This window comes from Canis lupus, chromosome 2, assembly GCF_003254725.2.
Source record: "Canis lupus dingo isolate Sandy chromosome 2, ASM325472v2, whole genome shotgun sequence".
Classification (NCBI taxonomy): domain Eukaryota; kingdom Metazoa; phylum Chordata; class Mammalia; order Carnivora; family Canidae; genus Canis; species Canis lupus.
Genome location: NC_064244.1, coordinates 44,582,101 through 44,599,049, shown reverse-complemented (window position 1 = coordinate 44,599,049; position 16,949 = coordinate 44,582,101). Strand labels below are relative to the sequence as shown.

General features: G+C 40.3%; 1 protein-coding gene across 29 annotated transcripts in view; it reads left to right on the top strand.

Annotated features, from left to right (window-relative positions):
* PDE4D (phosphodiesterase 4D) overlaps positions 1–16,949 on the top strand; it is a 1,438,885-nt gene that overhangs the window by 1,304,283 nt on the left and 117,653 nt on the right. Inside the window, exon 1 of one of the 29 annotated variants that reach the window (XM_025448325.3) lies at positions 10,504–16,097. The exons of the other annotated variants lie outside the window; for them this stretch is intronic. Coding sequence (XP_025304110.1) covers positions 16,052–16,097 — 46 coding nt within the window. The 5' untranslated portion in view covers positions 10,504–16,051. Of the gene's footprint in view, positions 1–10,503; positions 16,098–16,949 lie in introns of those variants that run through there. 29 annotated transcript variants of the gene reach the window in all.

The following is a 16,949-nucleotide window of genomic DNA, read 5'->3' as shown; positions in this document are numbered from 1 at the left end:
CTTAAAAATCAGGAGAGAAAATAACCTCCAAATTAACCTCTGTCCCCTTCAAAACTTCTTCTTGGATATTTTTCCATCCATCTTTTCTTCTTCCTCTTTTGTCTTTGGCCTACTCTCTGGTGGCTTCTTCTACCTCAGAATGGTTGAGTTCCTCCCTTCCTAAGGGAAAGAGTTCCCTTCTTCTTTAATCCTGTGTCCTGCTCATTTATCACCCCTCTATCACTATGGATTTTCTCACTCAAACTTCTGGAAAGGAGAGTGTACGCTTACTCCTTCCCTTTTCTTTTCTCATCCCTCTTGTGTCATCAGTTTGTGGACACCAGGGCTACATTACCACTGCTCCTGCTGTGGTTCCTCTCATCTCCTTAATGTCAAATCAGATGGACACTTTTCAGCTCATTTCTTGGTAGGCTTCAATAAGACAATTGTCAGTCTGCCCTCCTTGAAACCCTCTTCTGGAGGCCTTGAAACACTCATTATGTTCCCCTTTCAAGCTGCAATTCCTCCACCCTTCCTTTGACGTTGGTCACTCTGCCTGTTTTCCAGAATACACTCACATATTTTTGTTATTTTAACCACCATCTGTATGCTGATAACCCTAAATTCATATCCAAGTCCACCTTAGACACTTTCATGAAGTTTGAAAACTGGGCTATTTATTGAAAATTCTCACCTGCATATCTGACAAATTTATCAAAATCTTCACATCCAAAATCAAATGTAGCTTTTCCCCTAAATCTGTTCCTCTTTTGGTATCTCAGTTGGTGACACAACTGAGTCATCTGAGCACTTTGTATACATTCAGAAAATAAAGCAAAAATGAGTCACAAAAGGCATTAAAATCCACAAATCTAGTCATGCAGAGATAACTGCCATTAGTATTTGCTTTATATCCTTCCAAATGTTTGTATATTTAAAACATATTCTTAATGAGATCATATCATTTGACCATTTACCTCAGCAGCACTTTTTTTTATCTTAACATCTTGAACATTCTTCTGTCTCAAAATACACTTTTTCAAAATCAGTTTCAGAGTTTTCCATGTTCTATACATTATTTATGTAATAGCGTTATTGAACCTACAGTTGTTTAGCATTTATATCATTGAACCTACAGTTGTTTAGCATTTATATCATCATCCATTTTCTTTCCCTTTTCGCTTTGTCCTTAGGAAAGAAATGGCTCTTGAGCAAAAAAGACTTATCAAATACAAAAATAAGCTCCTAGCAAGAAGGGTGAGGACTTCCAGGTATATGGTAGTAGCAATTATATTTGCCTGAGTATACTCAATAGATCAGTAAGGAATGCCATTCACTGAGGACTGCTGGGTGCCCCACTCTTCTAAGGATTTTGTTTAATTCTTACCTTAAATCTGTGAGGTTGGATATATTATTATTATTTTATAGTTGTGGAAACTAAGGTGAAGAGATTAAATAACTAGCCCAGGGCCGTGGAGCTAATAAGAAACAGAATCAGGAGTCAAATTTGGGCAGTCTGTTCCAAAGATCAACCTCCTAAGAGCAGTGCTAATCTGCCTTTTGTTGTACCCCAGGGCATCCTTTCTACTAGACTGTACCACTTAGCATTAAATTTCTTAGACTAAAACCAATAAATAATATAGTTAGCTGAATTATCAAAACCTTTAATGGACAAAGAAACAAAAAATGACAGCATTTCTATGAGATAGTGATGAATGTTTCATTCATATCAGTGGTTATTCTGGTTTGTTTGTTTTTGATAATATGGTGGGCAAGAAAACATACCAGCAGTTTAACAACGGAACCCTAATTTCAGGTTTAACATAACTTTTTAAAGAGAATCAATGTGGGGCAGCCCGGGTGGCTCAGTGGTTGAGCATATGCCTTCAGCCCAGGGTGTGATCCTGGAGACTTGGGATCGAGTCCCACGTCAGGCTCCCTGCATGGAGCCTGATTCTCCCTCTGCCTGTGTCTCTGCCTCTCTCTCTCTCTCTCTCTTTCTGTCTCTCATGAGTAAATAAATAAAATCTTTAAAAAAGAGAGAGAGAGAGAGAGAATCAATGTGAAATTATTGATACATTTTCCAATTTATGATTTTAAAATCATGAATTATTTGAATCTGCTAATATCAAGAGCTAAATTTTTAAGCTGTAATAGAATGTAGGCAGTCCTCTACCATTAATTCCACCTGCCTTCTTCATTCTGTCTTTCACACTCTGTTTGCTGGGGAGGATGCTTTGTGCCTATGGTATCTCTAGGTGCAATATCTGGTGTTTGTAGATGTGCACAGAAGGAAAGAAGGAAGGAAAGAAGAAGTGGGAAGGGTGGGAGGAAGAAAAGGGAGAGAAGGAAGGAAGAGAAAAAAGAAAGGAAACAAGGAAAGAAGCAAGGGTGGGAGGAAAAAAGGAAAGGAAAGGAAAGGAAAGGAAAGGAAAGGAAAGGAAAGGAAAGGAAAGGAAAGGAAAGGAAAGGAAAGGAAAGGAAAGGAAGGGTGGGAGGGAGGAGGGAAGGAAAGAAGGAAGAAAGGAAGGAAAGGAAGAAAAGGTGGGAGGGAGGAAGGAGAGAAGGAAGGAAGGAAGGAAGGAAGGAAGGAAGGAAGGAAGGAAGGAAGGAAGGAAGGAAGGAAGGACCAAACTCCAGAATTTCTGTAACCTCCTCCCACACAATTTGCTTTAATCATAGACTCCCCATCTCTCTTGCTCAGGCCAAAGTTTGGAGATACCCTCATGTCACGTCTTTGTGTCACATCTCATATTCAATCCATCAGGAACCCCTAAAGCCCCTACTGTCAAAATATACCCGGAGCTTGACTCCTTCCCATCACCTCCACAGTTACTTCCCTCTTGCAAGCCACCATCTTCTCTGGCCTAGATGATTGCAGTAGCCTCTTAATAGGTCACTCTGCATCTGTCTTGGCTTCACTACAGACTGTTCTAAAGCCAGGAGCCTATGCAGATCCTGTCATTCCTCTGCTCACAACCTTGCAATGGTTGTCATTTCCCTCAGAGTTAAAGTTTATTGCAGCCTACAGTGGCCAACCTGATTTGGTACCTGTTTCATCTTTCAGTTTCTTTTATACTCTTCTCCCCCTCATTCACTTACTCTCCCTGGTCCAGCCACACTAGCCTCCTTGCTGATCTTCAAGCACATCATGTATGCTTCCATCTTGAAATCATGGCATTGCATAGACTGCTCTTCTCACCAGTAATCTCAGGCCAGTTCCCTAATTTTCCTCAAGATTTTGCTCATGTTTAATTTTCCACATGAGATCAGCCCTGACCATCATATTTTTAAACTACATCCTGAATCACCCTCATTCCCAGTCCCTGATCTACTGTGTGTGTGTGTGTGTGTGTGTGTTTGTGTATTTACGTACTATGTCTTTCCTTCTAACACGATTTACTACATCTTCACCTATTTTATTCACTGATACAGATATATTTAGGACATTGCTTTCGTCATGGTAGGTGTCCAGTTCATTCTTGAATAAATGAATAATCACCCTACTCAGTGTGTCTTACAGAGGTGATTTGGCACCATTCATTTCCCATTAAGAGCTTTGTTCTCATTGCTAAGCCCGCCTCCCCAGTCAAGAGTTTCAGCTAGGAGAACAGGCACTTCAAGGACGTCAGTACTTGGGTCCCTGAAAGCTGTAGTCTTGGTTTCTGGCTGCCTAATTCTCTCTGAACTTAGAATAGAAAAATGTGGGCTCAAACACCCTATACTTAAGAAATATTTTAAAAGAAAGATGACGTCTTGGGGCGCCTGGGTAGCTCAGTGGTTGAGTATCTGCCTTTGGCTCAGGTCGGGATCCCAGGGTCCTGGGATCAAGTTCCACATCAGGCTCTCCACAGGGAGCCTGCTTCTCCCTCTGCCTGTATCTCTGCCTCTCTCCGTGTCTCCCATGAATAAACAAAATCTTAAAAAAAAATAAAGATGATGAAATCTTTTGAAAAACAATGCCTTAGCTAATGATCGAGGTTTATGTAAATGGCCATTCCTACATTAGGCCTGTTGCACAGTAGGAGGTATCTGGGAGGACAGTCATAACCCCAAGAACTATCCAAAAGTAAGATCCTCAGTAGCTTTCTATTATCACCTTAAGAAACTATAGAGAGTTTACTGGAGTATAAATCCACATTTTCTAGTTCCAGGATCATGTTTGTACAGTCCTGGATTAGAAAGGGGCCAACTGAAACAAGCTGAAAATATGTAGGAACCATACCCTGTGAGACCACAGAGAAGCCAGGAGAAAAGATGAGGTTGCGGGAAGGAACCTGAGCCACTTCTCTCTGATTTAAATGGAGCACTGGAGAACCTAGAGGAGGAAACACTAAAGTCCTATGCGACACCAAGAAAGGTATGCAGATCATCAAAGCATACAGGTAGAAGTCCTTTGTTCTCCTCCCTTTAGAGAATGCCAGCTTTATAAGGCACATTTTAGAAACAAATGGACTTTTCGACAGAGCTCAAATCTTTTATGCATAGGTGTTGTATATAGGTTCACAGTGCCAGCTCAGGAATATATCATGAATCCTAGCTCTAATGTGACTACTTGGGAGACCTTGTGCCTAACCTCAGCTTTCATAGAGGTAAAAGAGACTTAATAATAATAGTATCACCCTTCATATGAGGATCAAATGAGATAATCCACATTGTGCTTGGCACAATGCCCAGCATGTGGACAGCATTGGACAAAAGTTAGCTGCTGTTGTGCTTGCATAGTTGCTGTAGGTAGTTACTTACCCTTTAGAAATTTTAAATGAAAAGTGGTATTCATGGGAGGGTAAGGAAAAGGGAATTACCTAGGACTATTGCCTAGGCAAGGACAGCTGGCCCTCCGGACAGGTCCTCACAGAGTAGGATTTTCCTTGGTGAATTGACCGTACTCTAGGCCTGCCCCTCAACCATGCGGTCTTAGAAGGTTGATCCAGTTCTGGTACTTGACTAGACTGACTCCCACTCTCAAAGCTCACAGGAGACTTGAAGCCACAATATCAGTTCATAGCTTAAAAGCTACAAAATGTGTTACCTTTGCCAGGGAACACATTCTCCCTCTGTAGGTGAGTTCAGAAAGCCAAAGTATGACATAGCATGGATTTACAGTAGACAGAGTTACACACAATCAGAGTGCTTACCGTTCCCAGCTTTTGAAGACCTAGGACATTGGCATGAGCAATAGGGCTAGTGTTTGCAGTGGGACGGCCCCCCTCCCTGGGCCCATATAGATACTTCCTCTCCTTGTGGGCAGCACATGTCTCCTTTTTCTCAGATTGACTTGCTGCCCACCCTCCGTTTCATGGGAACATTCTTTCTCCATCCAGATATGTTAGCACCCTCGTCCAGTTACTGCCAGGGTCCACCTTGGGAGTTTCTTGGAGATGATTTTGCATAACTCTGGATCCGTGTTTTAATTTGATCCTGAGACGTGGTAGATGATTTTGCTTTGTTAGTTTCTGGGCTCGAAGAGGAATATTTCCATGTTGTGTGCTTAACTCCTCTCTCCCAAGAAGACCTAAGAAGCCAAGAATTGTTGGAAAGTTAAGTAGAGGCTGGGCCCAATAGGCTAAAGTCACGTACCAGCCACTACAACCACCTTTTGTACTGGATGGAGCATGAGCCCGACTTGGGCCCCACTTAGCTTTTTCAGCAGCCTCCTGCTGTCCTCCCCTGCCAGCCGTGGCAGGCCAGAAAGTCAGGAAATGCTCTGTCTGAAGACTGACTTCTGTTGCTTTGGACTTCCCCTAACTTGGCATCCATGAACAGATCTGCCTCAGTGCTCCAGGTTCAGTGAAGTCTCTCTATCGTAGTTTCTCAACATGTATTAAAAATGAAATTAAATCATACTTTGTACATATTTTGTTGTTTTTACTGTTTAATGACTATTTTGCCCATGAAAGAAGGAGTTGTGTTTGGTTTTTTTTCCATTATTGTACCCAAGAGATTAAAACAATGTGTGTCACATATAGGGGTTCAATGAGAATTCCCTGGACAGTAATGCTCCTTAGGATAGTGTTTTCAGTTGTTTAAATTTTTATTTATTTTACTTTATTTTTTATTGGAGTATAGATGACACACAATGGTACACTATTTCAGGTATACAACATAGTGTTTCGACAAGTTTACACATTATACTGTGTTCACCACAAGTGTAACTGCCATCTGTCCCCAAACGTCCCTTTTATGGTATCATTGGTTATATTCCTTATGCTATGCCCTTTATTCCCATGACTTACTCATGCTCTAACTGGAAGCCTATACCTCTCACTCCCCTTCACCCATTTTGCCCGAACCACCAACCCCCCCACCGCCCGCCTCTGGTAACCATCAGTTTATTCTCTGTATTTATAGATCTGATTCTGCTTTTTATTTGTTTATTCATGTAGAGTTTTTTTTAGATTCCACTTTTGAGTGAAATCATATGGTATTTGTCTTTTTCAATCTGACTTATCTCACTTAGCATACCCTGTCTGTCCACGTCATCTCAAATGGCATGATCCTATCTTTTCTTTGGCTATATAAGATTCCACATCTTCCTTATCCATTCGTCTTTTGATAGATACTGAGGTTACTTCCATAGTTTGGTATAGAAAATAATGCTGCAATAAAAATAGGGGTGCATATATCATTTCCAAGTAGGTTTTTTTTTCATTTTCTTTATATGCCACATCTTCCTTATCCATTCGTCTTTTGATAGATACTGAGGTTACTTCCATAGTTTGGTATAGAAAATAATGCTGCAATAAAAATAGGGGTGCATATATCATTTCCAAGTAGGTTTTTTTTTCATTTTCTTTGGGTAAATACCCAATAGTAGAATAATTAGATCATATGGTATTTCTATTTTTATTTTTTTAAGGAACCTCCATATTGTTTCCACAGTGTCTGTACAAATTTACATTTCCATCACAATGCAAGAGGGTTCTTTTTCCTCCACATCCTTGTCAACACTTACTTCTTGTCTTTTTGATTCTGGCTGTCTTGACCGATCTAAGGTGAAATCTCATTGTAGTTTTGATTTGCATTTCCCTGATGATGAGCATGGTTGAACATCTTTTCATTTGTTTCCTGGCCATCTGTATGTCTTTTTTGGAAAGAAAAAAAAAAAAAGTCTATTCAGATCCTCTGCCCATTTTTTACTTGGAATTTTTTTTGGTGTTGAGTTGTATGAGTTGTTTATATATTTTGGATATTAACCCCTTGTAGGATATATTCTTTGCAAATATCTCCTCCCATTCTGTAGGTTATCTTTTAGTCTTATTGGTGGTTTCCTGTGATGTGCAAAAGTTTTTTTGTTTTGATGTATTCCTCATTGTATATTTTTGTTTTTGTTTCTCTTTGCTTAGGAGACATATATAGGAAAATGTTGCTATGGCCCATGTCAGGCTTATGTTCTCTTCTGAGAATTTTTTGATTTCAGGTCTTACACTTAGATCTTTAATCCATTTTGAATTTATTTTTGTGTATGGTGTTAAAAGGTGGTCCAGTTTCATTCTTTTTTTACGTGTAGCAGGACAGAGTTTTTAAAATTGAAGGTATTAACCTACTCATGCATTATGAAACCAATTCAGTGGGTTACAACAAGCAGTAAGAAAAGTAGAAATTGAATAAAATAGAAAAAATGATCATGCATCACACATGAGGAATTATTTAATGTAAATTTGTTTCAGGATAGATAGGTCTATATAACAACACAATGCACACACATGCACATATACAGGCATGCTTATGCACAAACACTTTGGGGTGTTTTTGTTTTTTTAAATATTTTATTTATTTATTTATTCATGAGAGACACACAGAGGCAGAGACATAGGCAGAGGGAGAAGCAGGCTCCCTGAGGGGAGCCTGTTATGGGACTCGATCCCAAGACCCCAGGAAAACAAACCGAGCCAAAGGCAGAGCTCAACCACTGAGCCACCTAGGTACCCCAGTACACACACTTTGTAATCTAAGGTGCTCTTATTATGGAGGGGCAAAAGGAGGGGTGATGCAAGCAGTGTTGATTTGTAAAAATAAAAAAAATAGGGATCCCTGGGTGGCGCAGCAGTTTGGCGCCTGCCTTTGGCTCAGGGCGTGATCCTGGAGACCCGGGATCGAATCCCACATCGGGCTCCTGGTGCATGGAGCCTGCTTCTCCCTCTGCCTGTGTCTCTGCCTCTCTCTCTCTCTCTGTGACTATCATAAAATAAATAAAAATTAAAAAAAAATAAATAAAAAAAATACTAGAATTCCGTATACTAAATTCCAGTAATAAGATTCAAAACAGCTCTTGACAAGTGTATATAGAAGGACAGGGAGGGCTACATCTGAATCTCTAGGTGGGTGTGTGAGTTTAATATTTATGGAAATAAGGTATTGATTTAAGATGGTAATGAATACTCTGTTTCAGTTTTTTATATTACTATATAACATACTATTCAAAAAATTGATGTCCTGAAAAGCACCTCTTGTAGTATGCAATCCCCACTGGGCTCAGCGAGGCAGTTTTTGTCTTACTGTGGTTCTAAATGTGGCTGCATTCCCTTGGCCGCTTGACTGGAGGCTGGGGGCTCAGCTAGGTTGACCCTACCTTCTGTCTGCTTCCTGCAGGCTCAGGGCTCTTCTGTCTCTCCATGTGGGCTCTCTATGTGATCTCTCCTGCAAAGGAGTGAGACTTCCTTACCTGGCAGCTCAGAACTCCCAGAACACAAAAACAAGGCCATCTTAATGCATAAGCCCAGAACTGGCACACAACCAATTTTGCCACTTAAAGCAAGTACCAGGCCCAGCCCAGTTTCAAGGAGAGGAGACTATATAATTTGTATTATTATAACAAATGTAATAGAATATCATACCCTTTTGGTCCAAAATGCCTATTTCCCCTCATTTCACCTCTACAGTGCTTTGCTAATATGAGCTCTTTTTCTTTTCAAATGTCCTCCCCTTACTCCTCCATCTATTGAAATCCTACTCATCTTTCTGTGTCCAACTCAAAGCTACTTCTGTGACTCTTTTCTTGATGCCCCCTGCCCCATTATCTCATGCTGGAAACAATCACCCTATATATTGTTAGTACTCTCGTAATCACACAGCTTTATGGCTACATTTTGTATCATGCCTTGACGTATGGTTGTACACACACACACACACAGACACACACACAGATACACATGTAGATTCCTTTCTAGATTCTAAGCTAGATTAGGTGATCAGTAAGTCTTGAAAAAATAAAATGTCTCTTAGGCATTTTAAATGACAACTCTAAATATTTATAATTTTTAACTAGTACAAAGAGATAAATGGTGAGGTGCTCAAAGCTAATGGGGAAAAAAAAAAAAAACTCTAAATGGAGCACCAGCATAAAACAATTGCCTTTTAGGGGCACCTAGGTGGCTCAGTGGTTGAGCATCTGCCTTTGGCTCAGGTCGGGATCCTGGGATCAAGTCCTGCATCAGGCTCCCCACAGGGAGCCTGCTTCTCCCTCTGTCAGTGTCTCTGCCTCTCTCTGTGTCTCCATGAATAAATAAATAAAATCCTTTTAAAAATTGCCTTTTATATCTTTAGAAATTCCTTTTCTATATAGTAATTTTTATACCTGGCACTTTGTCTTGTGTTGTTTTTTTCTCCAAACAGTTTATATTTAACTTCTATATGGTGATTTCCTCCTAGCTGATATGAAGCTTAATGCCTTATCTTAGAAAAATACACATTTCAACCAGCTTATATTTTATGGAAATGTTTGAGGAGCCAGTAGCCCTCATACAATAGTATCACAGTCAAATACAAGGGCATGTTTGAAGGTGCCCTGTCACTCTTAGAACTATGGATTTCCCCCTGCACCAGTTTTGTACATCAGTAGCCTTAAATTTTGATCTGTGGCCCCAAGTGGTTCGTGCTTTTCAGAAGAAAGTTCAGTGAGCTTTCAGAACTTGCATGCAGAAGTGTGTGTCCATGTTCCCCCTGCACCAGTTTTGTACATCAGTAGCCTTAAATTTTGATCTGTGGCCCCAAGTGGTTCGTGCTTTTCAGAAGAAAGTTCAGTGAGCTTTCAGAACTTGCATGCAGAAGTGTGTGTCCATGTTCACATCTATATTTTCCTGAGGAGATAGCCCAGTGTGTTCATCAGATTTTTAAAGTTTAAGAACCCCCTATTATATTGATTTTAAATCTACCTAGCCTCGTAGAATCCCTCCCTTTGGAATAAAAAAATAAGATTATTTTTCTATTGCATGTGTAACCAACTCTTCCTAGAGAAATTGGACATTTATATAAACGCTTCAATCTTTCATCTTTGGATTTTACTTCTAGGTAATTCTAATGCTGTGTTATAACCCTAGTACTGGAGGTTGCTTATCATGCCTCTGGCAACTTCACCAGTGTGGGCCTTCTTAAACTTAAACTGCTACTCCCACTGTGATCCCTAGACCAGCAGCATGAACATCACCTGAGCACTTGTTAGAGATGCAGAACCTCAGCACTCAGAAATGCAGCCCTACTCAATCAGAATCTGCATTTTAACAAGGTTGGTTGGAGGGGGCTGAGCACATTAAAGTATGAGAAGCCTAGCGCATCTAATAACTCACGTCCTGTTTTTTCAGTCTTTCAGGATCTGTTTTTAAATTATCTGTAATAACATTAACAATGATCATTAGATTTCTATTTTAATATCACCTGCCCGTTTTGATGAAATCTTCTCATAACTTCAAGATTTGCTAAGAGGTAAGGGATGGGGGAGTGAGTCAACTAATTGGTCTGATTATTAAATAACAATACCATTCAGGGCATATGTGTAGTTTCTGTGATGCCCAGCAGAATTCAACAGTACCTACAGCTCTACTCTTGGTTCTAGTGTCTATGTTTTCCAGTGGGTTTCAAAATATTTAGAGAAAGAAGCTGGAAAGTCGACTATTTTAAGATGAATACTATAAATGAGGTGACTTTACCAATAAGTTGAAAATGCAATGATTATGCTGAATTACATCGAAAGAATTCAGTTTATGCTCTGAAAAAAATTCCAAAAGCAGAATTTTGCTGCTTATGTTCTCATAATAGATCCAGCAGTGCTAAGTTAAGCATACATCTTTTCTGGCTATACGGTGTGTGTACCAAACTATCTTTTTCTCCAATATTTGACTTTCATCTCTAAGAGTTTAAGGAATTTATGGCTTGGTGCATTTGATGTGGCACGGTTCCACATGTGAGGGATGGTGATTTGGATAGCATGATAGAAGTACGTGCCAAGAATAATTGGCTTCTGTCTTGCGGAACAGCTCAAATACTATGTGTATCGCAGCATGTAATTTGGGTGTACAAGATGCCTGTAGTTCAAAGTGCTTTGCTCCTTTGCAGTGGCAAGCTGAGCTTCCTGTTGGCTGGCTCCTGTGTTTGCATTAAACAGCCTGGGTACAGTTAGAAAGAAAGCACCCATGTAGTGAGTGTGTTCTCATAATCCTTCAAGTGACATAGACATTAGCTCCAGGATTCTTTTTGTCCCTCTGTCCCTTCCTATTCTCATCCCTTCTTTGCTCTCTTCCTTCTACTGAGCATAAGGCAAATCAATTCTATTTCTGCTTACTTTGACTCTTTGTCAGTTTTTTTCAAGCTGTGTTTCCTTGCTATTATTAAGATTTACTTGAGGCTTTGATACAATATGCAGAGTCCCAGGCTGTTCCCTTTAGAATCTGATTCAGGAAGCTTGGGAAGGAAAAGAGAAGCTGGGTTTTCAACTAGGAGTCCAAGCAGTTCTTATAGTTAATCTAGTTTGAGAACTGCTAACGTTCTCACAAGTAAAGGCTTTTGAGTGAAATGTACCCTGGTTATCAACACTGTGTGACTTCAGGTAAATTACCTAAACTTTTCAAGCCCCGAGTTCTAATGTGTAAAAGAGAGTGTTAATACTAACTCATGGTGCGGCTGTAGGGGACAATGTATATACAGCATCCAGGATAGTGCATGGTTCATAGTTTACCATCAGTAAACATCAATTCCCTGCAACTGATGATTCTCATTGCAATGTAAGATTCTCTCAGAGTCAATTTTGAATTTTTTTCCAAATGTTCATCTATATCATGTATAATTTCTAAAGTAAAATGCAGGTAACAAAACATCCAATTTTATTTTATTATTTTAAAGATCTTATTTCTTTGACAGAGAGCACAAGTGGCAGGCAGAAAGAGAGAGAAGCAGGCTCCCCACTGAGCAAGGAGCCTGATGTGGGGCTTGATCTCAGGACCTTTAGATCATGACCCCAGCCAAAGGCAGGTGCTTAACCAAGTGAGCCACCCAGATGCCCAAAACACATCCACTTTTAATTTAGTAACCATTTTTGAGAGTCTATGGTAGGTTAGGAAGTTGAACATATATCTCTAATCCCCACGGTAAGCCTGATGTGTGTGGTAGATGTAGTCATTCCCATAGAACACACATAAATTGAGGCTCAGGGATACTTGTACATTTAGTAAAGTAGCAGATCCAAATCTAAGCATTAGAGGCCCAGTTCAGCACACTTTTCATTCTATCACAACAGTCTTTGTCCTTCTCACTGTGTCTCTTTTTAAGAATAACTAACCTGTACGGTGCCTGGGTGACTCATTCAGTTGAGCAGCTGACCTCAGTTTTAGCTCCATCATGATCTAAGGGTTGTGGGATCAAGCCCTGTGTCAGGCTCTGTGCTCAGCGGGGAGTCTGCTTGAGATTCTCTCTCCCTCTCTCTCTGTAAAATTAATAAATATTTTTTAAAAGAATAACCTGTATACCCCTGCCCACACATATATACCAAGAGCTGTAAAGGTATGAAATAAAGTTGAGTTAATTTTCTGAGTAATTCATTTTATTCAAATCATCTCAATAATCTATTCCACAAAAAATATTTATATAAATCAGTTGTCCTCAAACTCAAATGTCTCTGCAAACTCAAATGTCTCCGAGGTCAGACAGGTAACATAACAGAACAGGCTAGCCAGTTAGAAGCCAATAAGGCAAATGAAGGGAACAGCCCCTCTAAAGAAAGCAGTTTCTGCTTAGTTCCAGGCTCTTGTTGAAGTGCCAGGATGTGGGTTCCCTGTTGTCAAATCTTTAGCTTTTTTAAGTCAGGAAGAAATCCAAAATTTTAAGTGTAATTTCCCAATTTTTAAACAATGTGTGTGGGCTAAACCACATCCGTGGACCACATCTTGCCAGAGGACTGCCAGCCAGTTTGCAACCTTGACTTAACTGTCCTCAATTCTGTGCTTCTTTGGACCTAGTGAACAAGTTCATTTAAATGGCTTGTGCATATAGTGGACCCTTCTAGGCAGTGTCTTTACAATATATGCAAATTTCAGGGACTGAATTTTCGTTTTCTGATATCTGATTTTCTTAGAACCTAGTTAGACTTGTTCTGTGACTGATACTCGGAACTCAAGAATTTAGTGTAACAGCAGGAGCGCTAATGAAGTAACTTACAGTGTGAAATGCATTGTCAAGTAGACAGGATACCATACTGGCCTGATCAGTTCACTCTTTCCTAGTAATTCAGCCCCTGGGAGGTAAAATCCTAATCAGAAACTACTTTCGTGAATATTGAGCCAGAACCGAGGAACTGAGCGACAGACATTAAAGAAGTGCTTCCCTGCATCAGGGGGCCCTAGAATCTTTCTCTCTTTATGGAAACCTTGCCACTGGGTTGAAATAGGACTCTCCTCCTCCCCCAGATATGCCAAATAATGCTGGCCAGGTAGCTTTGCTCCTGGAAGCCTGGTTCTCAAACTCATGGTGAGACTGTGTTAAAACTCAGATTGAAGGGCTGGCCATACCCCAGGGATTCTGATTCAGTACATCTGGAGTAGAACCTGAGAATTTTGCACTTCTAACAACTTCTCAAGTGATGCTGATGCTCATGGACTTCTTGATGGGGAACCCTCTGAGAACCACCTTGCTCCAGTTCATCTTCACTTGCCACTGTTACCTGTGTCTCTGCTTTAATAGGCTCATGTAGTCATATCCTGATCCTGGGACAGGAACCTGGATGTTTGGACAGTTTTTAGGTTGTCCATATTTACATTTTTAAAGCATTGTATTTAATTAAAACTATTTGACTAATTACTCCATTTTATCAAATCCATGATGCTGCTGATTGTAAGACATGGATTTTAGGGGCATAAAAATGTGGGGAAAGAATGTGCTCTTTTTAGAGTCACTGCACTTCAGTACAGAAAGCTTCAGTTTGGGGTCATCTCCTCTAGATTATGTTCTATTAAAGCTGAACTAGGTGGACCCATTTGAAGAAAGGATTGCTATGAATCTCTCTAAACAAACACAAGCTGAATAGTAAGCCTCCCTTTTCCAGGTCTTAATGAAAAAGGCACAGTGATCTATGGCTGACTTTGTCATCTAATTGAAATTTATTGTTATTGTATCTGTCCTCTCCTACTCAAACATGACCCCGCACTGCCAGGTCTTCACTATGGAATGAATCTCTTTTTGTCTTATTGGATTGCTGGGGCTGTGCACCTTTTTTTTTTTTTTTTTCTTTTTCCATAGTTGATTATCCGACTCACTGTTTTCTTGGCCTCTCAGAAAAGGACAATTATAGGACAAGGATTGTTCCACTGTCCTAATCCTACCTTGTCTTTATGGTCATAAATTACTGGTCCTAAGAAAAAAGGTTTTGGAAAAAATGATTCCGTTAAATTTCAGTAAGCATCTTCATGCCTATGTAAGAGGATGACTGGAGAGACAGAAATTCTAAATCTTGGGAGGGCTGGGTGGCTCAGTGGTTGAATGCCTTCGGCTCAGGGCGTGTCCCAGAGTCCCAAGATTGAGTCCCACATCAGGCTCCCTGTGGGGAGCCTGCCTTTCCCTCTGCCTGTGTCTCTGCCTCTTTCTCTGTGTCTTTCATGAATAAATAGTAAAATCTTAAAAAAAAAAAAAAAAACTAAATCTTGCTCGCCATTTCTCAGTCTATTTTTGGAAAAAGGTCCTAGGAATTCATATATTTATGATTTTGGGGCAAAATCACTAAGGGGAGTCCCTTAGTTATATTAATATGAGGCTTTGTGGGCCTCTCTTTCCCTAGAGAAAGAATGTGACAAGGTCTCCCCCTTTTCATTAGAAGCTGCCCGCCCTTTGGTAAAGTTGGGAGACTAGAACTAATTACCTAAGAATTTCAAAGTCTGCTGGGAGAAGAGAGATGGGACCTCTTTCTGCTATTACAAGTAAGGGAAGCCCAAGAAAATAGATTTGGTGAGGCCAGATATTTATTGTCGGAAGGCATGCTGAACAACAGGCCCTAGAGAGCTTAACACGGCTGGAAGGAAGGCAAAGCTCGGGTACCTGCTCAAGGCAATGGCCCAGGGTTGTCGACTGAGGGCAGATTTTTTTGTCTAAATAAGTAAAGTGAAATCAAAGAGCTACAATCTTGGGAGTCCAAGGTTGAACTATCCTAGAAGCCTGGGGAGACCTGAACCGGCAGCACCCCAGGACCTCACAGGACCAGTGTTCAACCGTGATACCATGTAACAGCAGCAGAAGCCTTCATGCTAATTGGTAATCCTCTCTCCACCTGCAGTTTAGAAGCAAGATTCTGTTTTAGTTTGAATAATTCCTGAGGTTCTTGGGCAATTTGGAAGAGGGGGAGTTTTCAAGAAGGAAGAGACTAGATTTCCCACTGAAAGGGGAACTCCAGTGATTAACTGGAGAAACAAAAGAGATGTGACAGTATTTACATCTCAGCATTATGCTAGCCCTTATGGATATAGAATTAAATGAGACAAGATCACTTATGACAAGCACAGACTCTCAAGAAAATTACCTAAGTTTACTTAGGGAAACTGACACTCATCCATTCAGCAAACTATTGAGTATTTCCTGTGTTCTAGAACCTGGGATCCACGGTGACCTAAAATAAACATAATTCTAACCTCATGGAATCTTCCAAATCCAATAGAATAGGTGTGATCATGATAGCATTTGTAAAGTTATGCTTAAGCTTCCCTATCTTTTAGAGAATGCTAGATATACAGAGAGTTTCACGGATAATAAGTCATTCACATACACCTTGAGGGACTTCTAGAATCTCTTCATAAATGAAAGAAAAAAAAAGGTATTTCCGATGGAGGGGACAGCATGCGTAATACAGTCACAGACATGTAAAAAAGGTGACTATATCTGAGTAGCTTATGGTATATACAGCGCAAACAGATGGGAGGGCAAGGAACAAGATGATGTGTGAATGCAGGTTGGGGCCACCTAAAAAATCTTATTTATATTTATAAATAGTGGCGCAAGTACAGATAAGTGAGGCTTGCCACAGTCTGTAGTTTAGGTGACATAGGTGGGACAGGTTGTGAGTGCGGCCAAGTGGAAAGGATCCATGGAACTGCTGGAAGCAGGGAGGGAGGCTAGTTTGGGAGAATACTGCAGTGTCCTAGGCATGACGTCATGGAAGAAAATTGAGATCTTTATCATATGCTGTGTGTTAGAGAAAATAAAGAGGTAGACCCCACTCTCAACAAGCTTAAGATGTAAAACAGGTGAAACCTGAGAGCAGGTATACCATAATGTAGTTGGAAGCGCTGAAGAAAGCACACAGTACCTGGATTACCACTGTACCCCGTGGTTGGTAAAGAAGGCTGCTGGGAGAGAGTTGAGGAAGTGAGGACCATGGTCAATGCAGAGATAAGAGGAGAAGAGCAGTGTTGAAAGAAAGAAAGAGAGAAAGAGAGAGAGAGAGAGAGAGAGGAAGGAGGAAGGAAGGAAGGAAGGAAGGAAGGAAGGAAGGAAGGAAGGAAGGAAGGAAGGAAGGAAGGAAGGAAGGAAAAGAAAAAGAAAAGAAAAGAAAGAAAAGAAAAGAAAAGAAAAGAAAAGAAAAGAAAAGAAAAGAAAAGAAAAGAAAAGAAAGAGAGAGAGAGAGAGAGAGAAAGAAAGGCCTCAAAACATTCAGTCCTCCTTGTATAATGGTGGATGCTATTTTGAGCACGTCAATTTCAGGAGACACCATAATAATGTGT